At 39.1% G+C, this 15,125-nt stretch overlaps 1 protein-coding gene across 2 annotated transcripts in view; it reads right to left on the reverse strand.

Moving 5' to 3' along the window:
- Positions 1-15,125, reverse strand: part of rfwd3 (ring finger and WD repeat domain 3) — a 42,661-nt gene that overhangs the window by 12,148 nt on the left and 15,388 nt on the right. The window contains exons 2-3 of one of the 2 annotated variants that reach the window (XM_079809035.1): positions 5,592-5,762; positions 5,295-5,497 (exon numbers count right to left, since the gene is read on the reverse strand). In XM_079809035.1, the coding sequence (XP_079665161.1) occupies positions 5,295-5,497; positions 5,592-5,746 (358 nt within the window). In that variant the 5' untranslated portion in view covers positions 5,747-5,762. The remainder of the gene's footprint in view (positions 1-5,294; positions 5,498-5,591; positions 5,763-15,125) is intronic. The other variant, XM_079809034.1, reaches the window with a different exon arrangement.

Consider the following 15,125-nt stretch of genomic DNA (forward strand, 5'->3'; position numbering starts at 1 on the left):
CTAGCACAGTTAGCATAGCTTAGCATAGATCATTGAATCTGATTAGACCGTTAGCATCTCGCTCAAAAATGACCAAAGACTTTCGATATTTTTCCTGTTTAAAACTCGACTCTTCTGTAGTTCCATCGTGTGCTAAGACTGACGGAAAATGAGAAGTTGTGATGTTCTAGACTGATATGGCGGGAACTATTCTCTCATTCCTGTGATGATCTAGAGCTGTGATCCGCCCCATGAGTGCAGCGGCGCAGTGATATCACAGCGGCTGAAAATAGTCCCAGCGCTGCCTGTGTGAGCCGCTCGTCACGCTGGTTATGTTGACTGAAGTTAGCCTATATTCAGGCGCTGTGTAATATCATTACTAATAAACAGTCTAATCAGATTCAATGATGTATGCTAAGCTATGCTAACAGTGCTAGCGCCAGACCTGGAGATCGGCTAAATGGATTCAAAAATGGTCAAACTCAACTGTTCAACTCTAGAGGAGACAGAAAATGAGGCTGTTTTCACAAATACTGGTGTGTTCCTTTAAAGGTACAGGAGCAAAAACAGTTTAATTCGAATGGATCAGAACAGGGGCGGAAAATAGTAACAATTTTCATCATGGATTAGTTTTATTGTGCCTTTTGTAACTATAAGTGATGTAAACTCACAGTTATGACCACAAAATCTTCGCCCACGCAGCAGGGAAAGAGGACAACAATAAAGACTACACTTTATATTTCAGAACTGTAATATCGGTGCATTCAGGGGGTTTTCATAATATGTTCATAACATTTGTTCAATATTTTACATATGAGGGAAGATCAAACCACTGAACTTGGCTAAAGTATTTATCTGACAAAATGATTGGGCAAAAAGGCAAACTACAGCTACAGGTTGTGTTTCTAAAAATGCACAGAGAAACAAAGAGCAAACCTTGACTACAGCATGATCAATTATTCATATTTAGCTGGTTCTCTCTAGTTTTTGCATGTTTTCATAATTTCTGTCTACAAAGTGTACCACACAATTTGTCATGTTTCATTGCGCTATCATCACAAATAAAACAATCGACACAACACACACAACTGCGCAAAATCATTACAAAACCTTTAACACGTTTTTAAAAATAGTTTTTTTGTGGTGAAAAGCTACATTTGCTCAAGATTACACTCAAAAGTGTTAAAAATGACCCTGAAGTGAGTGTTAGATGAGGCCAGAGGCAAACTAAAGGTTAAAATAGAGAAACTATTCATTAAATTTACAATTTTCAGCCAATTTATATTTAAAAACGATCATTACGATAAATTAAAACCTATTGCTATAACAGTTTTCCTAATCCATGTGTTAATAAATGAGCCCTTGTTGTGTAGAGTTGCTGAATAAATAATCCTTGTGTGTCTGTAAGGAGAATTTGTCTTTTTAATTTTTGTTTTGATTACTTTTGCCTGTGTTAATGTAATATTTCACCCTCATTTCCTTTCATAAATCAATAGTCACTCAAAGTAGTTCTTTAAAACGAGAGCAAACTTAAGTGTGTACTACAAAATAGGGCTGCACAATATATCGAAATATCGCAAATGTTCATTTCTCGATATGCATATCGCAAGGGCACGCAATATCTGAATGATTTTAATAGGCTACTTCAACATTTTGAAAAGTGTAGGTTTTAGGTCGATGCAGAGAATACACTGGGCACACGACTGTTTCTTATGTGACTTGCTTGACATTAAAAAGAGTTATTAAACACAATAACTTGCGCAAAACAACTCCTTGCAGTCTCGCGCTGTCTGACACACACACACACACACACCGAAACGCGCGCACAAGCCAACCTCTCTGAAAGCGTGTGATCCCTTCAGCTCTGTTTCGTGTCTTGTTACACACTTGAACAGTCAAGGTATTTAAATATTGGCATTACATTTTTTGTTTGTTTACATTGATGGCAAAATTATATTGTAAGATTTGTGACATTAATTTTTGCTAAAACACTGCTGGTCACTTTCAGAAGTTGTAGCGATGCTTTCTTTTCTCAGAAAGAATGTGAAACACACAAATGGTATCATTCTAAATTTTTAAATAATTGTTTTAATATAATTTAAATAGATTTTACACACTTAAAGCAATATCGTATCGTGTATTGAATATCGCATTATTTAAAGGGTTAGTTCACCCAAAAATGTAAATTCTGTCATTAATGACTGACCCTCATGTGGTTGGACACCCGTCAGTAGGGCTGGGCGATATGACCAAAATTTTATATCCCGATATAGCTCATTTGATATCCCGATAACGATATACATAACGATATAGCAATTTTTCTGTTAATTCAGTTTATGAATAGTCTATACAAAATTGCAATGTGGAAATGCAGTTTGAAATGATATACAAAACAAATAAAGGTAGTATGGACTAAATTTTTATTTTATTTAGAACCTTTTTTTCAAGCAAGACTGTTGGTAACGTTAACACCTGCCACTAAAATATTTCAACATATAGCAGCAGCCAACTTTTAACAGTAACACCACCCAGACTTCTCTTGCAGCATCATGTAGGTGTAAAGATGTTTCCAAGTAGTATTCTTATAGAGCATAAAAGCCTGTTGCAGTGTTTGTGTCTGGAGTTTGTTTTGAGCGCTTATGCCACCACTCGACGCTGCTTTTGCAGTTTTTGCTCGTTGACTCTCTCTGTATTCTTTTTCGTGGTTCTTGCGCTGGTGATAAAATAAATTAGTAGTGTTCAGTGTTTCCCACAGATTAGAAACCAATTTGTGGTGGTGGGCGGGGAATTTGGGGTTGGTGATTGGCACAAATATCGATTTATTTCGATCTTGATTCAGTATCAATTCATCTGTATATAGCCTACTGTACATATATAAGGGAAAATAAGTTTGCCTTTTTAGCACTATTTCAAACTATTTTAAATGATATTTGCTCACATTCATTAATATTCACTTGTGTGTGCTTGTATAAGTATCATTAAAAATATTAGGATGCAAGTTATTAATGTTTTAAAATTTCACATTTAAAGAAATCTAGTGCTTGATCATGTCTAAATGTATTCAAATGCAAAACCTAAAAATAAGTAAGCAGTTATGATCTGCAATACTTTTTTTGAGCAACTAGACTAGACACATGTACATTGATTAAAGAGCCACACAGACACCTATAGTGGGTAAACCATGGCATTACAAATGAAATTAATTATTTTTCCAGACACAAAATGACTCTAATTTGCATTGGATTTCTCCATGTTAACATTAATTACTACACTAATTGTAATATAAATAAGAAAAAATATATTAGAAGTATTTATTTTTATTTAATTAATTAAATGGTCATTAATGGGACATAATTATTGCACAAATAGTAGGCCTATTTAGTACCAAAAGATCTCCTCAAAATATTTAATAAATATAATTAAACTAAAATATAGAACATTTATTTAATTGAAAAATAGTAAAGGTGTATGGTCACATTTGACCACCAATGAGTACAAGTGTAACCAATAAGTGAGGAATACCTGAGGGCTAAATACAAGAAAAACATTAACATTAATGTCAAGATGTTGCATCTCCTTCACTCTCCATAATAAAATGATACTGTAAATGTGGTTGACGTAATAAGCAATGCACACTATGCTGTACTGTTTACCAAAACCTGCTGCAAATACCTGAATAGTGAAACTGTCGTCTATCCATTCAAATGTATTGACCCAGCGCTATAAGTATAGAGAACCACGTGACCGTGCGCGCCCCCGCGAGATCAGAGAGCACGTCGCCTCTGGCTTTAACTATTATGCCACATTAGCGCCAAAACGCTATTTATTGTTTGAATTCCGTATTTAAACTTTTAAAAATGTAAAAGCTTAGACTTTGCTTTATAACGCACTAAGCAGGTTTGGCGTTTGAGAGCGAGAGACGCGCGTGAGTGACAGAGAGACGCGCGTGAGTGACAGAGAGACGCGCGTGAGGGAGAGCAGGGAAAGAAAGTGCAGCTGAATGCGCTGCGTGTTTTAAACAGGGTAAAAAAGAAAAGAAAAAAAGAATAACGACGCGCAATTGGTGGCGCACCGCCACGGATTAGTCTATGTCTGGGAAACACTGAGTGATGGAATCCGTTGTTGGCACTGGGAGCCGGCAAACTTTACAAACAACTGTTGTCTGGTGTAAGTCGGTCTTCTTATATCCAAACCACGTCCATGCAACAGAAGTCGCCCCTCTTTTAGGTACAAGCTCCTTGGTTTGGGTTGGCTGGTCATCTTGTTGAGAATTACCCTGGTCTGAACCGCGTCTACTACCGTCTTCCTCCATGTTTGTTTATGTATTGCAGCGTGCATGGGCATGCCGTGGCGTGAGGTGCATCTTGACGTAAAATTCTGCCGTAAACGCCTTATCGTGGCGTAAACGATAGAGCCTTATATAAAACGATAGACATTTTCTATCGTCCAGACGATATATTTCGTCATATCGCCCAGCCCTACCCGTCAGACCTCCGTTCATCTTCAGACACAAATGAAGATATTTTAGTGTAAAGCTGATGCTGAGAAAGGCCTCCATTGGCTCAACTTTACACTCTCAAGACCCTTAAAAGACACTAAAGACTAAAGTTACAAAGTCCATCTCACTACAGCGGCTCTACAATAACTTTATGAAGACGAGAATAGTTTTTGTGCGCAAAAAAACACTAAATAACGACTTATATAGTGATGACGATTTCAAAACACGGCCTCATGAAGCTTCGAAGCGTTATGAATCAGTGAGTCGATTCATGATTCGGATCGCGTGTCGGAACGCTTCAAACCGCTGAATCGACTCACTGATTCATAACGCTCTGAACCGCTGAATCGACTCACTGATTCATAACGCTTTGAAGCTTCATGAGGCCGTGTTTTGAAATCGTCATCACTATATAAGTCGTTATTTAGTGTTTTTTTGCGCACAAAAACTATTCTCGTCTCTTCATAAAGTTATTGTAGAGCCGCTGTAGTGAGATGGACTTTGTAACGACGTCTTTAGTGTCTTTTAAGGGTCTTGAGAGTGTAAAGTTGAGCCAATGGAGGCCTTTCAGAGCATCAGATTTACACTAAAATATCTTCATTTGTGTCTGAAGATGAACGGAGGTCTGACGGGTGTCCAACCACATGAGGGTCAGTCATTAATGACACAATTTACATTTTTGGGTGAACTAACCCTTTAACAAGGATATCGCATATCGCATTTTTCTTCAATATCGCACAGCCCTACTACAAAACCGTACATTTGTGTGTAAGTTGTGTCCTGTAGAAGGACACAGAAGGGTTAGAGAATGATTTACCTGGAGGAGTGGAGGCGTGGGCTGGCAGTGGAGCAGCGGCGCTGGCCTGATGGGACGTGTGTGTGATGACGGCAGCGGGCCGGCTGGAGGAGGGCGGAGGAGCGGGCCGGGGGGGGTGGGCATCAGCTGTGTGCCGCCTCAGCCGCTCGGACAGCTCCTCTGTGTCCCGTATGAGCGCCTGAAGCTCTTCACGAGTGCTCAGGCTGAGGAACAGAAGAGAGATCAAGCCGCGTGCGTTACTCCTGAATCATATTCATATTTGATGAGCAATCAGAAACCTGTGTTTGGTGCTCTTACCCAGCTCTCCTCCTCCTCCTGCGGGCGGGCCGATGGACAGGATGCCTGGGGCGATCCGCCGGCGCAGGAGCTCCCTCTTCTTCTGTGCTGCTGTCCGATTCAGAGACCACGATCACACCGGCCGGCTGCACCTCCTCCACCTCCATATCCTCCATCCTCAGACTCCTTCTGCTGGAGACACGCCGGGATCAGGGTCGAGCAGCCTCACATTCAAACACTATCACTCATAGCACAACACAAGAATTGGGGCACACACTCAAAGAAAAATACGACACTTTAAACACTCTCTGTGAAAATTAGGGTTGGGTACCGAAACCCGGTGCCAATATGGCACTGGTACTTATATAACCGGTATGTACCGGACCGAATCAGAACGCAGATTTCGGTTCCTCGTTTCGGTGCCAAAATTCAAACGTGCTTTCACGCTTTGGCCGAGCCAGAGACAGACGCTCAGCGCTGGTCACATCACAACTCATCATGACAACTATTCAGTGTTTTCAACCACATCTCATGACAACTATTCAGTGTTTTCAACCACATCTCATGACAACTATTCAGTGTTTTCAACCACATCTCATGACAACTAATCAGTGTTTTCAACCACATCTCATGACAACTATTCAGTGTTTTCAACCACATCTCATGACAACTATTCAGTGTTTTCAACCACATCTCATGACAACTATTCAGTGTTTTCAACCACATCTCATGACAACTATTCAGTGTTTTCAACCACATCTCATGACAACTATTCAGTGTTTTCAACCACATCTCATGACAACTAATCAGTGTTTTCAACCACATCTCATGACAACTAATCAGTGTTTTCAACCACATCTCATGACAACTATTCAGTGTTTTCAACCACATCTCATGACAACTATTCAGTGTTTTCAACCACATCTCATGACAACTATTCAGTGTTTTCAACCACATCTCATGACAACTATTCAGTGTTTTCAACCACATCTCATGACAACTATTCAGTGTTTTCAACCACATCTCATGACAACTATTCAGTGTTTTCAACCACAGGTAGTTCGTGACACAGTTAAGAAGTTTGTGAATATTTTGAATAAAAAGAAAAAACGAAATAAACCCGATTCAGCTGAGCTGTCAGCGCTATTGCGGCTGCTGTGTGTCATGTGAGAAACATGACGCGTCGCCATGGAAACAATAAGGCGATGCGTTCTAAAATATTTAGCCAGAGAATATGATCATATATCAAAATAAAGCTGAAGCTTGAAGCTGGTTTGTAGCAGAGCAAGAATACAGACGACTGCTGTTATTACTGTAGCTGTTATTTAGAGTTATATTAGGCTCGTTGTAGTTGGGTTAGGTGGCTTAGGTTTTACTGTGAATTTGTAAATAAGTCAATAATAATTTTAGGGGTGCTCCGATTGATCGGCAACCGATCTCGATCGGTCGATAATCGCTTTGGGATGATTGATCGGCGGTCTCCAAAAACGCCGATCTCATGAACCGATCGCAGCTGTCGACACATAAACCCGCACCTGCCGTGAGAGCGAGGGCATGATATGCAGCGACACCGTCTCATTCTCTTTCCAGCGCGGGTAAAATAATTATAATGCTGAAGGTGAGGTACAATTCATATTTCTATATTAAATAACTTACGCAGTCATTTGACAACTTTCTGTGGGACGTAAATTCACAAACAGCACGCGTGAATCACCGCGTGCGCGCGCTCTCTCTCTCCCTTTCAAAATGCTCAAATGGCTTCACATCAGCGCATCGCATCTGCACTAAAATCCAGCTGCTCAGTTGACACAGGATTTGCCACTTGCACAATCGAGGCAGTGTCGCATCGTCACTAAAGTTTATCATTTGCATTTATTTTTAAGTCTTGCCAGTGTTCAAACCGCTCAGCACTCGCGCTCGGTCTGGACACACACACACACACACACACACACACAGGCCATCTCACAAAAAGCTTGCGAGTACAAATTGCGCTGAAATGGTCAGATACACACAAATGTATGTACTAAATGACCGTCTTGACGAGTGTGCACGTTAACCCCGTCGTGACTCGCGATTGAACGTTTGTGCAACTGTAACCGTATCCGTGTTCGCTCTTAAAGTGACAGCTGTCAAATAAACTGCTGCTGTCTCTGAGTTTCTCTTTGTCTTGTGTTGTTTGATGAACCTTTATGACACTCACTGCTTGAATGACTAACTTTTGCAACCTTAAGTGTAAGGATTTATTCAGGGAAGACCAATATTAATTTACATTTGATTTCTTATTAAATGTCTTTAGTATTTCTTACCTCAATACTAATGTTAGACCTACCTGAAAATTGTTTTTAAAAACAAAAATGCACTGCATGATCAAATATTTAAGTGAGATAATTATATACATTTATTATGTACATTTATTTGGGAAAGATGGCCCACAGTAGCCTTAAGTTATCTCATTTTCTAAAATAAACACTTGGTGGTTCTTCAAGATCTTGACTCAGTTATTAGGGGCCAAGCACCGAAGGTGCGAAGGCACCTATTGAAACCGTTCCCGTTCTTATTATTAGGGGCCAAGCACCGAAGGTGCGAAGGCACCTATTGAAACCGTTCCCGTTCCTATTATTATTATTATTCATCTTCTTCTTCTTCCGCCACGAAGTCTATGGCAGCCCATAGAACCGTATGGTAAAAAGTTATGAAATTTGGCACACTAATAGAGGACAGTCTGAAATGTCACCTTAGCAAATTTTGAGTCTCTAACTCAATCCCTCTAGCGCCACCATCAGTCCAAAATTAGACTCATGTTTATGCTAATAACTTTTGAACCATAAGGGCTAGAAACGAAATTCTTTTTTCCTCTGATTCCTTGGCTCAAGACAATTCGATTGCACCCTATGAGGTCATTTTCCGTCATAATAATTTTCCCGCCATTTTTAATTAACCGAAAAACCTACTTTTGCGAACTCGTCCTAGACGGTTCATCCGATTTGCACGAAAATTGAACCAGATCATCTTCAGACCATGCTGACAAAAAATCTTGCAAATCAAGTTGATTCGTCAAATCATTTGCGATAAACACGCAAACAAATTTTACGTAGCGGTTGCAAAAGCACTCTTAAGGCAATATCTCCGCAACGCTTTATCGTATTCAAACCAAACTTGGTACATGTCATCACAAGCATGACTTGAGGCAACATGCAGTGTCTCGGCACAGCGCCACCTACTGGTCCGGAGATACAAAAAATGGCTGTTTTTGCTTATAACTTTTGAACCGTTTGTCCAAAAATCATAAAAGTTGTCTCGTTAGATTCAGGACGGCATGCCGAGTCGTCTGATATTCAATTTTTCCATATCGGCCATTTTGGCTGTCGGCCATTTTGAATTATGTGCTAAAATGCTATATTTTACAAATGCATTAGTGTATTGTTACTAAACTCGGTATGTGACTTCCACTCCATGCCCTGAAGGTACTCAAAAAGTTTTGGGGCAGTGCCACCTTGTGGTCAAAAGTTATAACAAACTTGACAAAAATGCTAATAACTTTTGATTTAATTAGCTTAGTATAATGAAACTGGTCATAATACATTCATTGGCTCATGCCGATTCAATTGCATCCTATGACGTCATTTTCGGTCATGATAATTTCCCCGCCATATTTAATTTTCCAAAAAACCTACTTTTGCGAACTCGTCCTAGACGGTTTGTCCGATTTGCACGAAAATTGAACCAGATCATCTTCAGACCATGCTGACAAAAAATCTTGCAAATCAAGTTGATTCGTCAAATCGTTTTTGATAAACGTGCACACAAATTTTACGTAGCGGTTGCAAAAACACTCATAAGGCTATATCTCCACAATGCTTTATCGTGTTCAATCCAAACTTGGTACATGTCATCACAAGCATGACTTGAGGCAACTTGCAGCGTTTCTGCGCAGCGCCACCTACTGGTCCGGAGATACAAAAAATGGCTATTTTTGCTTATAACTTTTGAACTGTTTGTCCAAAAATCATAAAAGTTATCTCGTTAGATTCAGGACGGTATTCAGAGTTGTCTGATATTCAATTTTACCATATCGGCCATTTTGGCTCTCGGCCATTTTGAATTATGTGCTAAAATACTATATTTTACAAACGCATTAGTCTATCGTTACGAAACTTGGTATGGGTCTTCCGCACCATGCTTTGAAGGTACTCAAAAAGTTTTGGGGCAGTGCCACCTTGTGGTCAGAGGTTATAACAAAATTTACAAACATGCTAATAACTTTTGATTAAATTAGCCTAGTTTAATGAAACTGGTCATAATACATTTATTGGCTCATGCCGAGAACATAGATACTAATTTTGCCATATTTGGTCAAACATCCTGTCCTCAATGTTCTTATTTGATCAAAATCTACTTTTTCAAACTCATCCTAGACCGTTTGTCCAATTTCCACCAAAATCGAATCGTATCATCTTCAGACTATGTCAACAAAAAGTTAGGGATTTTGCATCAATAGATGAAACCGTTTTTGTAAACCGCAGTGACGAAGTTGAGCCATGATACCAAAATGACTCTTGAGGCTGTATCTCTGCAATGCTTTGACATATTGGCATCAAACTTTGCATGTGTCATTGTTCCCTTATTCTGACCACACCACATCAATTTCGTAACTGTGCCACCTATTGGTCAAAAGTGATAAACCATTAACTTATATTATCAGTGACTCTATAAATGATATTTCAGCCATTTTGCCTAATCTTCTTAAACTGTATAATTGTTAATTGTTGCAGTTGGTCTGACACTCTCAGACTACAATGCATTTTTCAGCCTTTTGCCTAAAATCATCTTAAAACGTGATTAATTGCTCATTGCTCCAGTTGATCTGACACTGCCAGCCATTTTGGCATGTCTTGTCTTCTTCTTTGCGCTTGGCCCCGGTATTGCTGCTTGCAGCTATATTTATTATTCATCTTCTTCTTCTTCTTCTTCTTCTTCTTCCGCCACAAAGTCTATGGCAGCCCATAGAACCGTATGGTAAAAAGTTGTGAAATTTGGCACACTAATAGAGGACAGTCTGAAATGTCACCGTAGCAAATTTGGAGTCTCAAACTCAATCCCTCTAGCGCCACCATCAGTCCAAAATTTGACTCATGTATATGCTAATAACTTTTGAACCATAAGGGCTAGAAACAAAATTCTTTTTTCCTCTGATTCGTTGGCTCAAGACAATTCGATTGCACCCTATGACGTCATTTTCCGTCATAATAATTTTCCCGCCATTTTGAATTTTCCGAAAAACCTACTTTTACGAACTCATCCTAGACGGTTCATCCGATTTGTACAAAAATTGAACCAGATCATCTTCAGACCATGCTGACAAAAAATCTTGCAAATCAAGTTGATTCGTCAAATCGTTTTTGATAAACGCGCAAACAAATTTTACGTAGCGGTTGCAAAAACACACTTAAGGCAATATCTCCGCAACGCTTTATCGTATTCAAACCAAACTTGGTACATGTCATCACAAGCATGACTTGAGGCAACATACAGCGTTTCGGCGCAGCGCCACCTACTGGTCCGGAGATAAAAAAAATGGCTGTTTTTGCTTATAACTTCTGAACCGTTTGTCCAAAAATCATAAAAGTGGTCTCGTTAGATTCCGGACGACATGCCGAGTTGTCTGATATTCAATTTTACCATATCGGCCATTTTGGCTGTCGGCCATTTTGAATTATGTGCTAAAATGCTATATTTTACAAATGCATTAGTGTATTGTTACTAAACTTGTTATGTGACTTCCACTCCATGCCCTGAAGGTACTCAACAAGTTTTGGGGCAGTGCCACCTTGTGGTCAAAAGTTATAACAAACTTGACAAAAATGCTAATAACTTTTGATTTAATTAGCTTAGTATAATGAAACTGGTCATAATACATTAATTGGCTCATGCCGATTCAATTGCACCCTATGACGTCATTTTCGGTCATGATAATTTTCCCGCCATATTTAATTTTCCAAAAAACCTACTTTTAAGAACTCGTCCTAGACGGTTTGTCCGATTTGCACGAAAATTGAACCAGATCATCTTCAGACCATGCTGACAAAAAATCTTGCAAATCAAGTTGATTCGTCAAATCGTTTTTGATAAACGTGCACACAAATTTTACGTAGCGGTTGCAAAAACACTCATAAGCCTATATCTCCGCAACGCTTTATCGTGTTCAATCCAAACTTGGTACATGTCATCACAAGCATGACTTGAGGCAACATGCAGCGTTTCGGCGCAGCGCCACCTACTGGTCCGGAGATACAAAAAAATGTCTATTTTTGCTTCTAACTTTTGAACCGTTTGTCCAAAAATAATAAAAGTTGTCTCGTTAGATTCAGGATGATATTCAGAGTTGTCTGATTTTCAATTTTACCATATCGGCCATTTTGGCTCTCGGCTATTTTGAATTATGTGCTAAAATACTATATTTTACAAACGCATTAGTCTATCGTTACGAAACTTGGTATGGGTCTTCCGCACCATGCTTTGAAGGTACTCAAAAAGTTTTGGGGTAGTGCCACCTTGTGGTCAAAGGTTATAACAAAATTTACAAAAATGCTAATAACTTTTGATTAAATTAGCCTAGTTTAATGAAACAGGTCAAAATACATTTATTGGCTCATGCCAAGAATATAGATACTAATTTTGCCATATTTGGTCAAACATACTGTCCTCAATGTTCTTATTTGATCAAAATCTACTTTTTCAAACTCATCCTAGACTGTTTGTCCAATTTCCACCAAAATCGAATCGTATCATCTTCAGACTATGTCAACAAAAAGTTAGGGATTTTGCATCAATAGATGAAACCGTTTTTGTAAACCGCAGCGACGAAGTTGAGGCATGATGCCAAAATGACTCTTGAGGCTGTATCTCTGCAATGCTTTGACATATTGGCATCAAACTTTGCATGTGTCATTGTTCCCTTATTCTGACCACACCACATCAATTTTATAACTGTGCCACCTATTGGTCAAAAGTGATAAACCATTAACTTATATTATCAGTGAATCTTTATATAATATATCAGCCATTTTGCCTAAAATCATCTTAAAACGTGATTAATTGCTTATTGCTCCAGTTGATCTGACACTGCCAGCCATTTTGGCATGTCTTGTCTTCTTCTTTGCGCTTGGCCCCGGTATTGCTGCTTGCAGCTATATTTATTATTCATCTTCTTCTTCTTCTTCTTCCGCCACGAAGTCTATGGCAGCCCATAGAACCGTATGGTAAAAAGTTGTGAAATTTGGCACACTCATAGAGGACAGTCTGAAATGTCACCGTAGCAAATTTGGAGTCTCAAACTCAATCCCTCTAGCGCCACCATCAGTCCAAAATTTGACTCATGTTTATGCTAATAACTTTTGAACCATAAGGGCTAGAAACAAAATTCTTTTTTCCTCTGATTCCTTGACTCAAGACGATTCGATTGCACCCTATGACGTCATTTTCCGTCATACAAATTTTCCCGCCATTTTGAATTTTCCGAAAAACCTACTTTTACGAACTCGTCCTAGACGGTTCATCCGATTTGCACGAAAATTGAACCAGATCATCTTCAGACCATGCTGACAAAAAATCTTGCAAATCAAGTTGATTCGTCAAATCATTTGCGATAAACGCGCAAACAAATTTTACGTAGCGGTTGCAAAAACACTCTTAAGGCAATATCTCCGCAACGCTTTATCGTATTCAAACCAAACTTGGTACATGTCATCACAAGCGTGACTTGAGGCAACATACAGCGTTTCGGCGCAGCGCCACCTACTGGTCCGGAGATACGAAAAATTGCTCTTTTTGCTTATAACTTCTGAACTGTTTGTCCAAAAATCATAAAAGTGGTCTCGTTACATTCAGGACGGCATGCCGAGTCGTCTGATATTCAATTTTACCATATCGGCCATTTTGGCTGTCGGCCATTTTGAATTTTGTCAAAAAATGCTATATTTTACAAATGCATTAGTATATTGTTACTAAACTCGGTATGTGACTTCCTTGCTATGCCCTGAAGGTACTCAAAAAGTTTTAGGGCAGTGCCACCTTGTGGTCAAAAGATATAACAAACTTGACAAAAATGCTAATAACTTTTGATTAAATTAGCCTAGTATATTGAAACTGGTCATAATAGAGTCATTGGCTCATGCCGATTCAATTGCAACCTATGATGTCATTTTCGGTCATGATAATTTCCCTGCCATTTTTATTTTTCCAAAAAACCTACTTTTACGAACTCGTCCTAGACGGTTTGTCCGATTTGCACGAAAATTGAACCAGATCATCTTCAGACCATGCTGACAAAAAATCTTGCAAATCAAGTTGATTTGTCAAATTGTTTTCGATAAACGCGCACACAAATTTTGCGTAGCGGTTGCAAAAACACTCATAAGCCTATATCTCCACAACGCTTTATCGTATTCAAACCAATCTTGGTATATGTCATCACAAGCATGACCTGAAGCAACATGCAGCGTTTCGGCGCAGCGCCACCTACTGGTCCGGAGATACAAAAAATGGCTATTTTTGCTTATAACTTTTGAACTGTTTGTCCAAAAATCATGTCTTCCGCACCATGCTTTGAAGGTACTCAAAACGTTTTGGGGCAGTGCCACCTTGTGGTCAGAGGTTATAACAAAATTTACAAACATGCTAATAACTTTTGATTAAATTAGCCTAGTTTAATGAAACTGGTCATAATACAGTCAATGGCTCATGCCGAGAACAGAGATACTAATTTTTCCATATTTGGTCAAACATCCTGTCCTCAATGTTCTTATTTGATCAAAACCTACTTTTTCAAACTCATCCTAGACCGTTTGTCCAATTTCCACCAAAATCGAATCGTATCATCTTCAGACTGTGTCAACAAAAAGTTAGGGATTTTGCATCAATAGATGAAACCGTTTTTGTAAACCGCAACGACGAAGTTGAGCCATTATGCCAAAATGACTCTTGAGGCTGTATCTCTGCAATGCTTTGACATATTGGCATCAAACTTTGCATGTGTCATTGTTCCCTTATTCTGACCACACCACATCAATTTCGTATCTGTGCCACCTATTGGTCAAAAGTGATAAACCATTAACTTACATTATCAGTGACTCAATATATGATATTTCAGCCATTTTGCCTAATCTTCTTAAACTGTATAATTGTTAATTGTTGCAGTTGGTCTGACACTCTCAGACTACAATGCATTTTTCAGCCTTTTGCCTAAAATCATCTTAAAACGTGATTAATTGCTCATTGCTCCAGTTGATCTGCCACTGCCAGCCATTTTGGCATGTCTTGTCTTCTTCTTTGCGCTTGGCCCCGGTATTGCTGCTTGCAGCTATATTTAGGGGCCAAGCACCGAAGGTGCGAAGGCACCTATTGAAACCGTTCCCGTTCTTATTATTATTATTCATCTTCTTCTTCTTCTTCCGCCACGAAGTCTATGGCAGCCCATAGAACCGTATGGTAAAAAGTTGTGAAATTTGGCACACTAATAGAGGACAGTCTGAAATGTCACCGTAGCAAATTTGGAGT

This window comes from Gobio gobio (assembly GCF_949357685.1).
Source record: "Gobio gobio genome assembly, chromosome: 25".
Lineage (NCBI taxonomy): Eukaryota > Metazoa > Chordata > Actinopteri > Cypriniformes > Gobionidae > Gobio > Gobio gobio.